Source organism: Callospermophilus lateralis, chromosome 10 (assembly GCF_048772815.1).
Source record: "Callospermophilus lateralis isolate mCalLat2 chromosome 10, mCalLat2.hap1, whole genome shotgun sequence".
Lineage (NCBI taxonomy): Eukaryota > Metazoa > Chordata > Mammalia > Rodentia > Sciuridae > Callospermophilus > Callospermophilus lateralis.
In genome coordinates, this window is record NC_135314.1 from 58,431,882 (window position 1) to 58,451,362 (window position 19,481).

At 34.6% G+C, this 19,481-nt stretch overlaps 1 protein-coding gene across 2 annotated transcripts in view; it reads left to right on the plus strand.

Annotated features, from left to right (window-relative positions):
* The window catches only part of Gsk3b (glycogen synthase kinase 3 beta), a 157,370-nt gene that overhangs the window by 53,588 nt on the left and 84,301 nt on the right, over positions 1-19,481 (plus strand). For both annotated transcript variants that reach the window (XM_076866971.2, XM_076866972.2), the window contains exon 2: positions 11,093-11,286. In XM_076866971.2, the coding sequence (XP_076723086.1) occupies positions 11,093-11,286 (194 nt within the window). The remainder of the gene's footprint in view (positions 1-11,092; positions 11,287-19,481) is intronic.

The window sequence follows — 19,481 nt, forward strand, 5'->3', positions numbered from 1 at the left end:
GGAAGCTCTGATATTCATTCTTACAAGGGCATTAATTCCATTGGGGTTTAGGGCTTCAACCCGTTTTTTTTTTTTTCTTTTTCTTTTTCTTTTTTTTTTGGGTAATGGTGGAGTTTGAACCCAAGGCCTGACTCATGCTAGGCATGTGATTTTTATCTCTGAGCTATATCCCTAGCCCTTAACCTGTGAATTTTAAGGGGGACTCAGACATTCAGCCCTGCAACTTATGAATATCAACCTTATTTCGAAAGTGATTTTTTTTTTTTTTTTAGATTGCAGTTAAATTAGGAATCTTGAAATCAAGATAATCCTAGATTACCCTAGATTACATCCAGGGACAGGTATGCTTTTAGAGATACAAAAGAGAGGAGACATAAAGAGGAAAGATTTAATCACAGAGCTAGAAATTGGAAAGATAAAGCCACAAGGGACATAAGTAATACTACTCTTTTAAGAGGCAAGGAATGGATTCTCTGCTTGAGCTTCCACAGGAGTGCAGCCTATTGATATCTTGGTTCTAGATTTCTCCAAGATTAATAGAATATAATTTTTGTTGTTTTAAGTCATTCAGTTTGTGGCAGTTTGTTACTACAACTATGGGAAACTAATACAGGGACCAGAAAAAAATTTCCTTTTTTATCTGTTTTATTACCTTATATTTGGACTCTCGTTTTATTTATTTCATGTGCTTAAGTTTTTCTGTTGAACCTAGCTCTTAGAAGGAACCCTTTACTGCTGTTAGATTTTCTTCCAGTTAAGGTTTCTGATCTGGCCTTTGCATGTTTTTTTCTGTAGTATGTTTGTGTCAGTTTTAAAAAATTTTGTCATGGTTCATTGAGCAGCTTTTCCATGTCGTTTGTTTTAATATAATGCTATCAGTGAATTCTTCTGGAACCTGTGGGTGAATAGTAAGGTGAAGAGAGTTACTGTCCAGTGCAATCCTTTCCCCAAACCCAGGTGTTCCTTCCACTATTTTGAGATTTTATTTCTTACCTCAACTGGGTGTACTAACCTGGAAGGTGATGAATAGGTAGGTCCCAGTGGTTCTGGAGGCTGAGGCAAGAGGATTGCAAGTTCAAAGCCAGTCTTTGAGGTGCTAAGCAACTCAGTGAGATCCTGTCTCTAAATAAAATACAAAATAGAGCTGGGGATGTGGCTCAGTGGCCAGGTGCCCTGAGTTCAATTCCCGATCCCCCCCGCATTCCCCCAAAAGATGATGAATAGAAGACGCTTTTTGGGTAAAAAACATTTAGGATAGAAGATATTTCCAGGATCTTTTCTTTACTATATACACCCCTTGTCAGTAGCTACCTATGGCATTTTCATGGCCTACCTTTTACCTTATCAAAGAGTATCATAGGAAATTCTCAGTAAAAAAATAGTTCTCTTTTAAAGAATAGTGATACTAATTCATTTTACTTTCTTAGCCTAGATGATTTTGTTTTAAAATTCAAACATGTTACATGTTTTGTTTTTACTCATGATCATTGTTTTCTAAATATAGTATGGTAAAATGTCTAATTTTCTATTTTAGAAATAGTCTGCTTAATTAGAAGCTGTTCACTTCTCATTAATTTCAGTTTCATTTGAAATATCTAATTGGAGATGAAAGAGACAATCTGGAAAGGGCAAAGTTAGGGATGTAGGTGTTTCCCAAGGATGAAAGTTCTGTTTTGAAGAAAAAATGATTTCCTACCTTTATGTTCTTCTTTGGTTTTGACATTGCAAGTAATGAATAAGCAATGGGAGATGCTCTGCTCTGTTGTGGAGTTCCTACTGTGTTCTTCCATGACCCACAAGAGGATCAGGCATACTCTTTTAGACAGTGGCAGTGGAACCAAGTCCTTATTGTAGACCCACTGTAGGTGTTGGAATGCGTCATCCCAATGGCCTTTCTTTAGTAGAGCTCACTTAGTGTTTCTTCTAGTAGAGCTTTGTGGGGAAAAAGGCTAAGTGGCTTTGCTTTGTGAATTCACTCAGTTCTGGAAATATTCTTCCTTACTAGAAAGGTGGACCTGTATTTGCCCTATTTAGATGCCAGTGCTAGGTTGTTTAAAGTATGTTTTTGTGGGGTGAGGGCTGGGGGTTGTTAAGTCAGTTTTCAGAGGGAATAAGATAGGGAAAAATGCAAAAGCCAATGTGGATTTGATTCCAAATAATTGTAATCACATGGGACAATATTGTTTAATATATTTTTCTCGGGCATATTCCTTGTTATATAAACTGTAAACACAGCATCATTACTTACAGTTAGTTCTAAACTAAAAAATAGTCACTGTTTGAAAACGTATGGTTTCCCATGGAGAAATGGAATTAATGACAGAACTCTTAATTATTATGTGGTTGTTTTGTTTTCCGTAGTTAATTTGAAGAGATCCTTGTAGAGCTGTTGGGAGGTTCTTTATCTCCGTTGTAACAATTAAATAGTAAAAATGCTATTTTTTTGTTGTTGTTTCAGAGTTGATCTTTGATGATGTTGGACAGCAAACACCAAAAATATTTAAATAGCTTTATGTGTATATGGTTCATTTTTCTCTAATAAATTATTATTCTTATTAAACAAATAAGATAATTTATTTTGTTTGAGTGGGGATTAAATCCAAGGATGCTTTGCTACTGAGTTATATCCCCAGTCCTTTTTATTTTTTATTCTGATGCAGGGTCTTTTTTATTTTTTATTTTGATACTAGGTTGTTGAGGGTCTCACTAAGGTGGCCAGGCTGAATTTGAACTTGTGATCCTCCTGCTCCCAAATCACTGGGATTACAGCTGTGCACCACTGTACCTGTCTTCAGATAAGACTTTTTGAATTTATCAAATTTAATATTCTTTAGCTAAAGAAATAAGAGATGCCTAAAACTACTGTGTGATATACTGATATTATGCCTCCCTGCTTTTTCAATCCCCATTATGTTTCATATTTAGAATAAACTAGTTACCTGTCTGCCTTCCTCTACCCCCCCCCCAAACAAAGGACAGGAAATGTTTCCTTTACTCCTGTAAAAAGTAGCAGCTGTTGTGAAGCCATGGATTATTATTTTGTGTTTTGATGGGTCTGTTCAAGTTGCTTCAAAGTTTGCTGTCAGTTCCCTGATTTGATTTAGTTTCCTGATTTGATTTTTCCTTAGGGAAATTCTGATTCTCTTTTTATTTTAGTTCATTTGTCTTCCATGTAGATTTATATCTCAGGAGAAATGTACCCTTTTATTTTAAAAGGTATTCTTATAGTTTATATTAAAAGGTGTGAGGACTCTTACTCAAAATGTGTGGTTCTTTTGAACTGAGGTAGGTTTTTTTTTGGATTTATTTTGGAATATAAATGTCTTCATTTTTTCCCCCATTTTTATAGGCTTTGGAAGATGTTCTAAACTGGAGAATTAGATGACCCAAGTTTAGTTTTTACTATTATAATGTGACCTTGAGCAGTTTTACTTAATTTTTGAGCATTAGTTTTCTCTTCCTTGGTTTCATATTGCTTTTTCCTCCCTCATAGTTCTCTTGTATGGATAAAATTGGGTAACGTATGTAAAATGCTTTCTAAATGATAAAGTGCTTTATAAATATGTTGTTTGTGGTGATCAGGATTGTTCTTAAGGAAAATTGACAAATAGGTAAACTTTGTCTTTGCATTATCTCCTGACTTAATTCTTTTGAAATGGTGTTCACGGGGTCCTATGTCATTTTAAAGGTTCTTATTACAGTGACTTTTAGATCTTAAATAGTTTCTAAGGTGTAATGGAAGCCTGTATAAATTTGTTCACTTAACAGATGAACAGTTATTTTACATCTTGCTATGTGCCTAGGCATAAAATTGGGACACACCAGTAAATGTGTGATGAACATGATTGTTGCCTTCATGGATTAGACATTAGTTGTTCACTTATAATTGTTAAAGCACACAGGACCAACTTGGAGTAAGCAGTACTCTTTTGGGAAAAAACAAATCCTGTTTTCATTCCTTTCCCACCCACCACTGTTTGAAATTTAACAGCAGTTTTAGCTTGCTAATTCCCACTTTAAAACATGTATGAAAGTACATAATTTGTATGCCATGCTATGGGAATAGTGGGTTGGATTAAAGGGTATGGATATCAGGTGCATATTTCAGGGAAAAGTAGAGAATTGACTGAGCTGTTACATTGGGAGGATTTGGGGTGTCATAAGTCAGTATTCATGATCAAGAGGAAATGTGATGGACCAAAACCGGACCTAGTCCAGTAGAAAATATGTGGAACATTGATTCTGATGTTAAATTTATTAAGGACTAGAGTGAGATAAAGCAGCTTTGTGAGAGCTATTTTCTGTCTGTCTTCTGGATTTGTAGCTACTCAAAATTGATGCTGCCCTGGAGTGAGATCATTGAATGCATCAGAGTCATTGTAGTTTTTAAAAGTAATTACTTGTTTGTTTAGTCTAAATACTTACCATTTACTCGTTTTGGGATAATCAATATAAACTTCTTCTAAAAAATGTTTAAATATGCTCTCTCCCTTCTGTCATCCTGTAATTTGCAAAGTTTGTTATAAGCATATTTAGGACTTAAGGATTTTAACATAAATTCCTTTTTTCTTTTTGGTACTAGGGATTGAACTCGGGCACTTAGCCACTGAGCCACATCTCCAGCTCTATTTTGTTTTTTATTTAGAGACAGGGTCTCACTGAGTTACTTAGTGCCTTGCCATTGCTGAGACTGGCTTTGAACTTGCAATCCAACAGGGAAATAAGCATCTCCAAAAGCTAGCCTCGGTGTGATATCTGTTCATTTTGTTTTCCCTGCCCCTCCTTTTCTTTACTGTTCTTAACTCCCAAAGGAAATTTAGTAAATTTTTTTTTTGTTTTATTTTCCCCAGTAATCACATAAAGGATACATAGAAATTGCCTTGAAATTTTTATCATGTTGTTGTTAGGATTGATTGAGTTGATTTACCTGCTTGGTTGGTATTTCGTTTCTTTATCATTTCATTTGCTCCAAGGTACACAAGCAATTGCGCTCTCAGCTGGAGATTCTATAAAATAGTTATTTTATAACTAGAATAAGTTCATTTTAGAATTGTCTAATTCTGATTCTGTGAACCTCAGTTCCATTTTAAGTTTCTAGCAGTTTTATCTATTTTGGGGGGAACATCTTGTTTTAATAGAAGTTCTTTAACCATTTGCATAGGATAAAGAGTTTGAACTCTGATTTTTAAAACCTAAAAACATTAATAGTGTCCAGTGTTTCTTCTTCTGAAAAACTTATTTTAAATTTGTGTTTTTATTAGTACATTATGGTTTTACATAATTGTGTAGTTTATTTTGACATTCATGAATGCATGCAACATAATTTGTTTCCATATAATGAGTGAAAACATTCAACCTTGACTCTGTTGAGTCTGGCTTTTTTCACATAGCATAATATTCTCCATTTCTATCCATTAGTCAGCAAATGATTTAATATCATTCTTCTTTATAACTGAGTAAAACTTCATGGTGAATATAAAACACTTTTTCTTATCCATTCATCTACTTGACTATTAGCAATTGGGCTGCTATAAACATTGGTATATACTAGGATAAGCTGATTTTAGTTCTTTTGGATAAATACCAAGGAGTGGGATAGCTGTGTCATATGGTGCAGGTCCATTCCTAGTCTTTTGAGGAATATCCAAATTGTATTCCAACATGGCTGTACTAATTTGCAGTTCCACCGACAATGCATGAGCGCACCTGTTTTCCCACATCTTTGCTAGTGTTTTTTGTTGTATGTAGTCTAGGTAATTGGTATTACAACTGGTGTGAAATAAAATCTCAGTGTAGTTTTGACTTGCATTTCCCTGATTGCTAAGGATGTTGAACACTTATTTATATACTTTTTGCCATTTGCATATTTTTCTTTTGAAAAATGTCTGTTTAGTTCTTTCTTTTGCTCATTTATTGATTGGGTTATTTGGTGGGGTTATTTGGGTTGGGTTTTTTTATTTGGTGCAGTTGTTAAATTTTTGTAGAATTTTTTTTATGTATCAATCTCCTGCTGGAAGAGTATCTGGCAAAAATTTTCTTCCATTCTGCAGGCTTCCTCTCTGTGCTCTCATACCTTTGCTGTACAGAAGAAGTTTTTTGATTTGAAGCTAACCCTCTTATTGATTCATTGTTTTATTTCTTGAACTGTAGGAGTCTTACTAAGTAAGTCAGTGCCTGCACTTATATGATATAGTGTTGGCCCTATGTTTTCTTCTAGCAGTGGCAGTGTTTCTACCCTAATTCCTAAGTCTTTTATCCACTTTTGAGTTGATTTTGTGCAAGGTGAAAGATAGGAATCTAATTTCATTCTTCTACATATGGATATCCAGTTTTTCCTGTACCATTTGTTAAAGAGGCTATCTGTTCTCCAATATTAATTTTTGGTACCTTTGTCAAATCAGGAGACTATATCTATATGGATTTTGTCTCTATAACTTACTCTTTTCTTTTGATCTTAATATCTGTTTTTATGCTAGTTTTGTTACTCTAGCTCTGTAGCATAATTTGAGATCAGGTATTGTGTTGCCATCAGCACTCTTATTGCTCAGTATTGTTTTGGCTCTTTTGGGTCTTTTATTTTTCCATGTGAATTTTAGGACTGGTTTTTCTAGTTATGTAAGAAATATCATTAGTATTTTGATGGGGATTACATTGAACTTATAAATTGTGTTTGATAATACTAATTCTGCATGCCCAACAGCATGGGAGGTCTTCTTCAATTTCTTTCTTCAGTGTTCTATAGTTTTCACTGTAGGCCTTTTACCTTCTTGGTTAAGTTTTTCCATATATATATATATATATTTTTTTTTCTTTTAACTCTGTGTTTTGCGCACAAGAGATTTTTGAGGTAAAGGAAGATTTTATAGAGGTTGTCATTGCAGACTCAGAACCCTATAACATAGTCACTGGAGTAGATCTTGGGCCACGTCATGACTTTGCTCAATTTGTTTCAGTAGTATGGCTTAGTAATATTCCCTGAATGTCTTTTGGTTAGCCCGCTGCAGTTGTTGCTTTTTCTCAGCTCTGAATCTTGAGAGATAGCCTCTGTAAGAAAAGAAACACCAGATTAAGAGTTTTGTTAAAAGAGCAAGGTTACATTCAACTTTAAGATTCATCATTTATATAAAATTTAGAATGTCAGTGCTAGACCCCATTCTAAATACTCACATATCCTTGAAATGGCCTTTTGATTTTTGGATGTTCACTCCATGTTTGTGATCCGTGTCACAATGTTTACATTTGTTTATTACAAGGTGGATTGATCTGAAGAGTGACTTCAAAAGACTTAAAACAAAACAAACAAACAAAAAAACAGGAGATGTTTCACAGGTACAATCCTATGTTTGAGAGATTGGTAACTAGGCTGCACAGATCATTTTGGAATAAGCCTAAACTTGCTAAGGCTTTTGTAAAACTTGTATTCCAGATATTCTGTCCTTTAAAAGGTTGTTTTATTGCACACCATCTTTCCATTGTTCATGAGGAGTTCCATTGTGGTTTATATCTTTTAAGATTCTCTATTTTGATGAAAAGCAGAGGCTATAATTCTGTGTTAGAATTCAAACAGGAAATTTATATCAGAAGCAGGGATTCTAATTGTAATTGAGTAGTATCCCAGGAGTCCTCTGACCAGAGGGCCTGGAGCCAACTCACTGCTCTGCTATTGTATCTGAAAGACAGTGGCATTTTTTGAAGGCCATTTTTTTTTTTTTAAACCACTCTCCTTTAATTAGAGCAGCTTCATTACTATCATTCTCATTCTCCTATGTAAATGATGCGCATGTATTAAGGATACAGGTAAGGTTATTATTCTATAAAATTTTCCAGATAATTATGTCCAGCCAAGTGTATCCTACTATTCTAAATTCTTTTAGCTCTTATTGTCCACAAACTAAGTAATTCCATGTTTTTATGACATTGTCTCTATATTCATTATGCTTGTCTCCTGGATACCCATATGTTCAGGTTTTTTTTGAATAGTAGTTAATGATAATAGTTAATACTTACAAATCATTATATAGATTTGTTGTTTTACTTAAGTAGTTTTACTAAAACCTTACCGTTAGTACTGCGAGACACTTAATATTAGTAAGGTATATCCTATAAGTGTTCTCTATAGTTTTCTCTAATCATTTGAGAGAAAACCCAGTAAATATTTTAATTCCTACTAAGATAGTAAGTACTAACTATCTAGATGTATAAGAGAGTGAAAGGACTGGTTCTTGTCAACATCAGGGCTCAGTTTAAAGTTCTGGTTGCGGTGGTGCACATCTGTAATCCCAGAAATTTGGTAGCTGACGCAGGAGATGGTGAGTTCAAAGCCAACCTCAGCAATTTAGCGAGGCACTTAGAAATCAGTGAGACCCTATTTCTAAATAAAATATTTAAAAAATGGGCTGGGGATGTGGCTCAGTGATTAAATGCCCCTGGTTTCAATCTCGGGTATATCCCCCCAAATAAATAAATGTAAAATTAAGAAGCCTGAATAACCTCTTTGAGTTACAGTGTAGGTAAAACATTTTATTTATTTTTCCAGTCTCCTTTTAATATTTTAGAAGAATTATTTTATTTGTATTTTTTGGTGTTTGAAATCATGATGATTGGATATACCTTCCCAGGCTTAGTAAAAGTTGGAATGAAGAGATATTAAATTCCAGGGTTGTGATGTTTATCTTTTATGGCTGTTCTCAAACTCTGAAATGTAAAGGTGTTTTTATAAGTACAATAGGAAGGCTCAAGTGGGGAAAGTCATTATAAATGCTTATATTGTATCAATTTTCTTACTGGAGCAAATACAAAGCTGTGGTTCCTGTCTTCTTTACTGAAATATCATCATAGAGAAGAAAAGCATAATTTTTTGTTGTATTGTGGACAGTTTTTGTTTTCCATTAAAATTGTGGAGTATAGTGGCTAGTCTTAAAATCTTTTACCTTAATTAAGATAATGATTTGTTTTGTTAGACTTGTGAGATGTTACTTCAAAGTTGTCAACTCTTTTTTGGTGCTGTGCATTTAACTTGAATGAGACAGGGAAGTGTCAGATTGTATGAAATCATTACTGCTTTTTTCCTTCTTTGGGACAATTGGAATTTAAGAATTTACTTAAGCCTGCATGGTGGTGCATGCCTATAATCTCAGCAGCTCAGGAGGCTGAGACAGGAGGATCATGAGTTCAAAAGCCAGCTTCAGCAAATGCTAGGTGCTGAGCAACTCAGTGAAACCCTGTCTCTAAATAAAATACAAAATAGGGCTGAGGATGTGACTCAGTGGTTGAATGCCCCTGAATTCAATCCCTGCCCCCCCCCCACCAAAAAAAATGTACTCAATATTTCGGATTTTAACATTTTTGGATCTAACCTTTCTGGATGTCTTCATTTAGTATTCAAGATCAAAAGACTGAGTTTGTCTTCAGAAATGCTAAAAGTACAGGAAGAGAAAGGTTTATTTTTTAAATGAGGAAGAAAATGACTTTTAGTAGGATTTATAGCTAACTTGCAAAGTTGTAATTAAGATGAATAAAGGAAAGTTTGGGGGGGTAGAAAATAATAATTTAGAGCTCAATTAGATTAAACTAGGTTTTTAGCAAAGGTTTCTAGGATTCAGACTTGAAGGGAGAATTTGAAAACTTTGAGAACTGCTGTTTGTACTTGTACCGTGATTTGTATGCATTCAAAACACATGTAATAGTGTTGTAAATAAAAGTGGTGCTGACAAGATTTGAGTCACTTCCACAAGTGGTATTACATTTGTGCTAATTAAATCATACCTTTTTGGGTGTTTTATTTAGGAACTAAAGACAAAAATGCCCAAGACAGCTGACCATGTTATAATATAAACTACCTATAAATCACTTGGTAATCTAATGTAGAAGTCACTCATTACTTTCACTCATTGCTTTTGTGTCTGAAATGAAGCATCTTTAAGCAAGAAAAAATTGATCCCACATTGCTTAATTGCTTTTGTTTAGATAAACACTTCCTCAAATTTAAATGGATATCAATACTGATTATAGTGTGCCACAACATTTTGTATCTTCATTTAACCAGTAATTTGGTTTTGGTAGGGAAAGTGCTTTATAAGTATTATATTATTTTTTCTTTCATTAGGTTAGTGTACATTATTCAGTTAGCATTTTGAAAATAAAATTGATATAATGGAAGAGTGACAGAAAAAAAATGCAGTTCAGTCACTAGGTGTAAAGGATTTATATTGTACTAAGAACTCGGTTTAGATTTTACAGAGAGGAGAGAAGAAGCAGGAGACATATTGCTATTTTAAGATAATTCTAGTCCCTAGAACTAGAACTGGTATGTATTCTGAAATCACGAAATGAACAACTTAAAGCTCTTTAAATGCTAGATACTGTAGTACAGTTCAGAACAGTTGAAGAATTCAGAGAACAAGATGATATGAACTATACCTAGTCAAGTAGGAGGTGGCTCTTAAACATGAAGAGAGCCTTTGGATTACTGCTAGGTATGAAGGAAGGCAAACAAGGTAAGGAGAAGATAGTAAACAGAGCTAGAGCCAGTGAACGGTTATAAATGGGGCTCAGTTTAGAACCTGTTTGATTTTGCTTTTAGGCTTTATACCCATTAGCACCCAGTTAACATTCTTTTTCCCATCTGACCATATTCTGAGAAGTATTATATTAATTTTTAAAACAACAAATACAGAGAAACAAAATTGAAAACTTTACCTTCCTAAAGGGAGAGTAGTCTGAATAGAGTGTAGGCAGTTTCAGTTGCACATATTTTCAAGTAAAATAAGGAGACCCCTGTGAGCCTACCATTTGCTATTTGACCCTGGGCATCTTTAACATTCTTTCCATTACTTAGATATATGAAGTATATCTACTTCATAATTTTTGTTTTCAGTAAAAGATGTCATGTGTATAAACTTAGCATGGAGCCTGGTCTATAGAATGACTGAATGAAAAATATTGCTTATAATTGAAAAAAATAATTTTATGTGATAAACATTTAAAAATAATTTGTAGTAAAGAATATAGTTTACTTTGTGTATTTGGGCAGTTTTCTCAATATAATTCTGTACAGTTCTCATTTTTTTTTTTAATCCCTTTCTTCCTTTAGGAGACAAGGATGGCAGCAAGGTGACCACAGTGGTGGCAACTCCTGGGCAGGGTCCAGACAGGCCACAAGAAGTCAGCTATACAGACACTAAAGTGATCGGAAATGGGTCATTTGGTGTGGTATATCAAGCCAAACTTTGTGATTCAGGAGAACTGGTTGCCATCAAAAAAGTATTGCAGGACAAGAGATTTAAGGTAATACCTCTGATATTTCATATACTTTGTTGCTGTCTTAATACATTATATGATTATTGGTTAGATGTACCTTTTGCTTCAAATTTCATTTGTTCTGTTAATTTTTGTTCAACTCAACGACTATAGCAACTTACTTCTAGTTATGTATTTTAATAGAAATAAACTTTATTGAAGATTAATACTTTGGTAACCACTTCTATGAGGAACAGTATATATAGAAAATCCTGTGAAAGGGAAATTGCTTAGTTCAAAGGTCACTTTGAATTTCAAAAAAGTGACCTTTCCCTGCATTGTGCTTCATTGGTTTAATGCATCAGAGAAACACTGGCTGTGGCATATGTGCATTTGATACAGTTGACTGTGCATTCCTTTCCTTATATTAAAGGAAAAATATCCTTTAATCTATGGTGAAACACCATTACATTTCCCCAGTAACTTTTGTCTGTCTTTGCTGTCTTTTTGTTTCTTTTTCCTTCTGACCCTATAAACCAGAAATCCCCAAAGTTCAGTTCTTGTCCTTTATTTTCGTTTCTTAAACCAAATCCTGTGCATGGAAGCTCGTAAGTCATTTCTGTGTTGTGGTATAGTGGAAAGGATCAGGAGACCTGAACTCCAAATAAGATTCTGCCATTAATGAGCTGTGCAGCCTTTTTCTCTTCTCTGTTCTTCCCACTTTGCAATATTTTACTAAGAGCTTCCCATGTATTCAGAACTGTGATAATCATTAAGGGTCATAAAAATAAATAAGAAGTGACCACTGTTCTGAAATAGTACAGTCTAGTGTCTATTTGTTCTGGAATGTCTAGAACATTCTAATGAATTTTGTTTTGCTTTTTGATAATTCTAAAGTTTTTGTTTCCAGTTCTCACTTCTCCAAAGCACTAGTCTCTGTTGCTAACTGGCTGTTAGAATGTTTTACTATTATTTCAAATTGGCAGTCTAACCCTGACTGACAGCTTTTATGACCCAGTTGAAAGCCTTCATCTTGGTTTCCAGACCTTTGGATTTGCTCTTTCCTTCTAATGGTTTCATCACTCACCTGTCGTTTACTTTCCTACTAATATCCAGTCATTGTCAGACTTGGTCAATTTTCCTATCCCTGCTCCCATTCTCTTGTCAATATATTTCTTCTTTTTCTTTTTTTTTCTCTATCAGTACTATTCTAGTCAGTCTTTGTCATTATTTGTCTTAATGACTAGTAAGATTCTATTCTGGTCTTTTCCCTTCTAATCTTTCTACATACCAAAACTAGAATACTCCTGATATTCTGTTTGGTCATGTTATGCCTCCTTCATTGGTTCTTAACAGTCTAAAAAATAACATTTATCTATTTCATTTGTACACTCAGAAGACAAAACATAGTCTTGCCTTTCCTTATGATACTCAGATTTCCATACTTTGATATCACTATCCTGAAATGTGTTGGTCTTTCTGGCTTCTCAGCTTTCATTCAGCTTCTGTATTAGTTTGTTTTCCACTGCTAAATAAAAGCCCTGAGATTGAGGAACTAAGACAGAAATAGATTTATTTAGTTCATCATTATGGAGATTGAAAAAATCTGAACAGCATGGTGCTGGCTTTGGTGAAGGTCCCCTTGGCTGCATCACTTTGTGCTAGATGACATCATTTCCAGAATATGAATAATAAAGAGAGGTCACATGGTGACATAGGAAGCCAGAGAGCAACTCGGGGGTTAGATCTTTTCTTTTATAAAAACCCTCTAACTAGAACTAGCCAGGATCCCACAGAATTAAATCAGTTCCTTTCAAAGGGTGAACCTAATTAATTCCCACTAAGCCTTACTTCTCCCCTACTCCTCCCAACACCATCATACTGAAGACTGAACTCCCAGCACATGAATCCAGGGGTTTACAGTTAAACCATGATCAAACGATGGCAGCTTCCCTTTTCTTTTTCTCTCTCCCTCCTTTCTTGATCTTCCCCTTTCCCTACTCCCTCTTCCTTTCCCTCCCTCCCTTCTTCCTTCTCTTTCTTCCTCCCTGCTTCCTTTCCATTGTTTTTCTTTCTTTTTTGGGGTCTCACTTTGTTGCCCAGGTTCTCTTTGCAGATTCTCCTGCTTCAGCCTTCTGAGTAGCTGGAACCACAAGTGCCTCCCACCATACTTCATCAAACCAAGGCAGCTTCATTACTGTCATTCTTATTCTCCTATCTAAAAGCTGTGCATATATAAAGACACAGGTCAGATTATTATTCTGTAAAATTTTCCAGATAATTCTGTCCAGCCAAATGGATCTTGTTATTGTAAATTCTTTTAGCTCTTATCCCCCACAAATGAAGAACTTCCATGTTTTCATGACAGTGTTTCCATATTTATTATGTCTGTCTCCTGGATTCCCATACATTCAGATTATTTTTTTGGAATAGTATTAATGATGGTAGTAAATACCTGCAAATTTTTATTATATATATTTTTTGTTTTCCATAAGTAGTTTTACTTAAAACTTATCATTAGTACTGTGAGTTTGTACTGTTATTATTTGGGTAAAGAAACCTAAATACACGGCAGGGATGGTGGCTCACTGATACAGCGCTCGTCTAGCATGTATGAGGCTCTGGGTTCAATCCTCAGCACCACATAAAAATAAATAAATAAAATAAAGGTATTGTGTCCAACTACTTCTAAAAAATATATATATTAAAAAAAAAAGAAACCTAAATCCACGTTTTCATGACAGTGTTTCCATATAGTCTGATTCCAGAGCCTTACTACATTTTATCACTGAATTAAATTTCTTCCCCCTTCTCTCTCACACACAGCATTAAACTATTCTGTATCAGAGCATCAGATTCCCACACAGCATTCCTGTTTCTTTCATAATATTAAACCACACCTCCCTACCTCTCCATAAATAAAGATAGATATTGGCTTTATCTTGTCCTCTAATGGTTACCTTATTCTTTAGCTATTGGGATTTTTTCCTCATATCAAAAAATGTATATGTGTGTTTTATTAGAATATAATTCTTGTCTTTTATGAAAGCATTCTAGTTATACATAGTGGTTGGATTCATTTTGACAAAAATCATACATGCAAGGAATTTGATTTCAATCCCTATTAACTTTGTCTTTCCCTCTCCTCCTCCATTCTCTCCTCTACTGATCTTTCTTGTGCTCCTTTAAATAATTTTTTTTTTTAAAGAGAGAGTGAGAGAGGGGGAGAGAGAGAGAGAATTTTTTTAATATTTATTTTTCAGTTATCGGCAGACACAACATCTTTGTTTGTATGTGGTGCTGAGGTTCGAACCCGGGCCGCACGCATGCCAGGCGAGCGCGCTACCGCTTGAGCCACACCCCCAGCCCCCCTTTAAATATTTTTGATGGATACTTTCTGCAAATGCTATTCCAAGTCTTTTATTCTTCCAAATGTATTTAGGACCCTATTTTTCCTAGTTCTATGAGGCATGTAATTGGTATTTTGATGGGGATTGCTATTGATTTTTACTTTCATTCCATATTACTTTGGGTAATATGGCCATTCTGAGAATATTAGTTCTGCCTATCTAAGAGCATGAGAGGTCTTTCTATCATCTAAGGTTTTCTTCAGTTTCTTTCTTTAGTGTTCTATAATTTTCAGTGTAGAAATATTTTACCTCCTTTATGTGTGTGTGTGTGTTTTAAATTTTTATTTCTTTAGTTGCACATGGACACAATACCTTTATTCTAATTATTTTTTATGTGGTGCTGAGAATCAAACCCAGTGCCTCAGATATGCAAGGCATGCACTCTGCCACTGAGCTACAACCCCAGCCCTAGGGTTTTGTTTTTTTAAAGGTTATTGTGAATGGGATTGTTTTCATTGTTCAGCTGAATCACTTTTGGAGTATAGGAAAGTTACTGATTTATGAGTGTTGACCTTGTATACCACTACATTGCCAAATTCACTTATCTACTCTAGAATAGTCTTCTGGTGGAGTTGTTTGGGTTTTCTAATGAGAGGATCATATCATCACCAAATGGACGGTTTGACTTCTTCTTTTCCTATTTGTATTCCTTTTTCTTCCTTCTCTTTCTTGATTGCTCTGGCTAGAGTTTTGAGAATTATATTGAATAAAAGTAGTGAGAGAGTAGAGATCCTTGCCTTGTTCCTGATTTTAGAGGAATTGCTTTCAGTTACGTCGTTTTCTTTGTATAGCCATTATAATATTGAAGTAAGATTCTTTAACCCTTAGTTTTTCTGGTGGTTTTAACATGAATGGGTATTGAAGTGTATCAAAGCCTATTCAGATGATCATATAATTCTTATCCTTAATTCTGTGAAGTGGTAATTACATTTGTTGATTTGCATATGTTGAACCAACCTTGAATCCTTTGGATGAAATCCATTTAATAATGGTGTATTATCTTCTTTTTTCCTAAACTATCAATGGATTTTTATTTATTTATATATGGTACCAAGAATTGAATCCAGTGCCTCACACATGGTAGGCAAGCACTGTGCCACTGAGCCACAACCCTAACCCCAACTGTATATCATCCTCCTTTATGTGTTTTTTGAATGCAGTTTATTAACCTTCTATTAATGATCTTTATATCAGGAGAAAGACTTAGTACTTCTTAAAAGGTCTGGCAGAACCTGACTAAGAATCCATCTGGTCCATTTTTTTGGGAAAAGATTTTAATTCCTGTTTCAATTTCATTACTTGTTATTGGTGTGTTAAGATTTTCTCTGTCTTCTTGGTTCAATTTGGGCAAGTCATATGTGTTTAGAAATTTTGTCAACATCAAGGTTTTCCAATTTATTGGAGTACAGATTTTCAGATTAGTTCCTTAATAATCATCTAGACTAAAGAAATCTCTGTGGTGACATCTTCTTTTTCATCTCTAATTTTGTTGATTTGAGTTTTCTTTCTTTTGCTTGTTTTGGGCTGAGGGTTTATCAATCTTATTTATCTTTTCACAGAACCAATCCTTTTTGATGTTGATCCCTGTGTATTGTAATTTTTATTCTCTTTCATTAATTTTGGCTTTGATCTTTATTATTTCTGTCTTATACTGATTTTGGAATTAGTTTGCTATTCCTTCTCTAAGGCCTCAAGGTGGAGCATAAGCTTATTTTATGTTTGGGGGAATCACTCTATACTTTTTTTTAGAGTAGGCACTGAGTGTTATATATTTTCCCCTTAGAATTGCTTTCATACTGTCCCAGAGATTTTTGTCTGTGGTATTTCTGTCATTGTTTGTTTCTAAGAATTTCTTGATTTCTTCTATGATCCAGTCTTTATTTAAAAGAGCATTGTTCAATCTCCATGTGTTTATGTAGTTTCTATTATGTTTCTTGCTGTTTATTTCTATTTTTATTCCATTATGATCTGATAGGATGCATGGTACTATATCAGGTTTTTTTTTTTTTTTTTTTCAATATTTGCTAAGACTTACATTTTGACCTAGAATGTGGTCAGTTTTGAAAAGGTTCTATGAGCTGCTGAGAAGAAGGTAAATTCAGCTGGTTTGGGGTGAAATATAATGTAGATGTTTTTTGGGACAGTTTGATTTATAATATTATTTAGGTTGGAAATATCTTTGATTTTATGTTTTGATGGCCTGTCTATTAATGATAAGGATATGTTGAAATCACCCAGTATTATTGTATTGGTGTCTGAGATTTAATGTCATGGAATATTTTGCTTTAAAAATGTAATTGGGTATACTGACATCTGTGGAATATATATTTGCTGTTGTTCCCTTTACCAGGATGTAGTGGCCTTTGTTAATTCTGATAAATTTTTGCTTGAAATTTGCTTTGTCAGCTACGAGAATAGCTACTTCTGTTTGTTTTTGGACTCCATTTGCATAAACTATTTCTTTCTATTCTTTTACCTTTAGCCCGTGAGTATCTTTAACTATAAGTCTCTTAGAAACAGCATATAGTTAGATCTTGTTTTTTGATCCATTCTGCTAATCTCTTTTAATTGGGGAAGTGAGACCATTTATATTCAGTGTTGTTATGGATATGTATTATGGTATCCTGCCATTTTTTATTATTATATTGTCTTGAATCTCATTTAGTTGATTATATTTTTATTCCTCTTCATCTATTTGAGAGCTTAGGGATTTGTTTTCTGTTCTTCTATGTGCAGTTTATCTTTGAATATTCTTTGTAGTGCTAGCTTGCTGGTCATGAATTCTTTTAGTTTATCTTGTCATGGAAAGCTTTGACTTCCCTACTGAATGTGAAAAAGAGTTTTGTTGGGTATAGCCATCATGGCCAGCAGTTATTTTTTTTTAGAACTTGGACTATCGCATTCCAGGCTCTGGGTTTTAGTGTCTGAGTTGAGAAGTATGAAGTGAGTCTTACTAGCTTGCCTCTAAATGTGATCTGATGTTTTTCTTTCAGAATTTTTACTATTCTTTCCTTATTTTCTAGGTTAGGCGTTTTGATTATGATGTGTCTTGGAGAGAGATTCTGTTGCAATCTTGTCAGTGTGAGGGCCTACATCCTTTCTCCATATGGATGTCTATCTGATATGGGGAAAGTTTTCTGTTTATTATTTCAGTGAAAATGTTCTTAATGCCTTTAGTCTATATCTCTTTGTTCTCTTTTATGCCAACTAGACTTGTTCTGTTGATGTTGTCCCAGAGTTCCTGTATATTCTGATCACGGTCTTTTATTTATTTATTTTTTTATTACATTCTGAATGTTCAAGTTTATATACCCTGTCTTTAAGGCCTAAAGTTCTGTCTTCAGGGCTGAAGTTTTTTATTTGCAAGCCAAGGAAGTCATAGTGATTATATGGATTGATATAGAAAAATCATATGACAAAATTCAACACCCACTGATAAAAACTCTAAGAAAGATATGACTAGAGAGTATTATGGATTAAATTATTTCCCCCAGAAGATATGTATAGGCTATAATTGCACACCTAGGAATAAGGCCTTTTTTCCCCCTTCCGGAAATGTCATTATTATGATCTAATTACCTCTCCTATTTGGTTGATTTTATTTTATTTTATTTTTTTTAGTGAAGAATATTAAGTCCCTTACCTCTCCTTTTGGTTATGTCCTATAGATATTTCTTTGTGGTTCCCATTTAATGTGAGAAAGGATTACCATCCTGATGCAAATCTATAGCAGGGTAACTTCAGTAGTATAGAGAATGCTGCTGCTGTGCCTCTCCATCCCTACTTATTCAGATACTGATGTCACAATGTTACATGCGTACACATAACTTGTTCAGTACCATAGAATTAAAAAATGTGTTTTTTTCTGCATTACTCTATTATATACAGTAGAAAGCAAAAGTAACACTAGCTTTTATATATGTAATGAATTTTGTTTACCGAAAATCTTTCTGTTTTCATAGAGTTCTGAGTTCCAGATCTAATGTCCTTCAGTTCAATCAGAAGGACTCCCCTCACAGAGGGCACATCTAGTGGAGACAGACTACTTGGGTTCATGTTTATCAGATGCTGTGGTTTGATTGTGTATCTCTCTCCAAAATTCCTGGTGACACTTCAGTGTAACAGTATTGAGAGGTGGGCCTTGGGGAAGGTTGGACTATGAGTCTCCAACCCCAGAGATGGGATGTTTACCTTAAGATTGCTTCTCCAGCATATGCAAGGTTCCTTCACCCTTTCTTCTCCTCCCATCCTGTGAGGATACAGCAACAAGATGCTTTGACCTTGGACTTGCCAGTCTCCAGAGGAGTGGGAAACTGAGTTCTATTGTTAATAAATTACCCAGTATAAGGTATTTTGTTAGAACACTGGAAGGGACCAAGGTATCTGGGAAGGCCTCCATTTCTTCCCCCAATAGGAAGGACAGTCTTGCTAGTTCAGAAATTTTATCCTAACTTTGAACGTATCAATTCAACTGCCTTTGGCGATTCAGGGTTTCTACAGAGAAATATGAGAACCTTTGGGAAAATGATGACAAAAGCTCCTTTCCTCTCAACCCCATAGGTGTTAATACCAAGCTCTAGAGCATCTTAGGGAACAGAGCATTTTGGGTAGCATCATGAGGTGAGCAAAGTGCTACCATTTCTTTGACATCAATTATTTTGAGTTAAAAGAAACAGGAATTGAATGCGTTGAGTGTAGATGTGATGAGGCCTTTAAAAGCCCAAAGGTATTACAGATTTTCATCAGACTCCACATTGAAAATACTGCTGAAGTCTCCTATAAGTTTTTTTTTTTTTGTATTTATTTTTTAGTTGTAGTTGGACACAACACCTT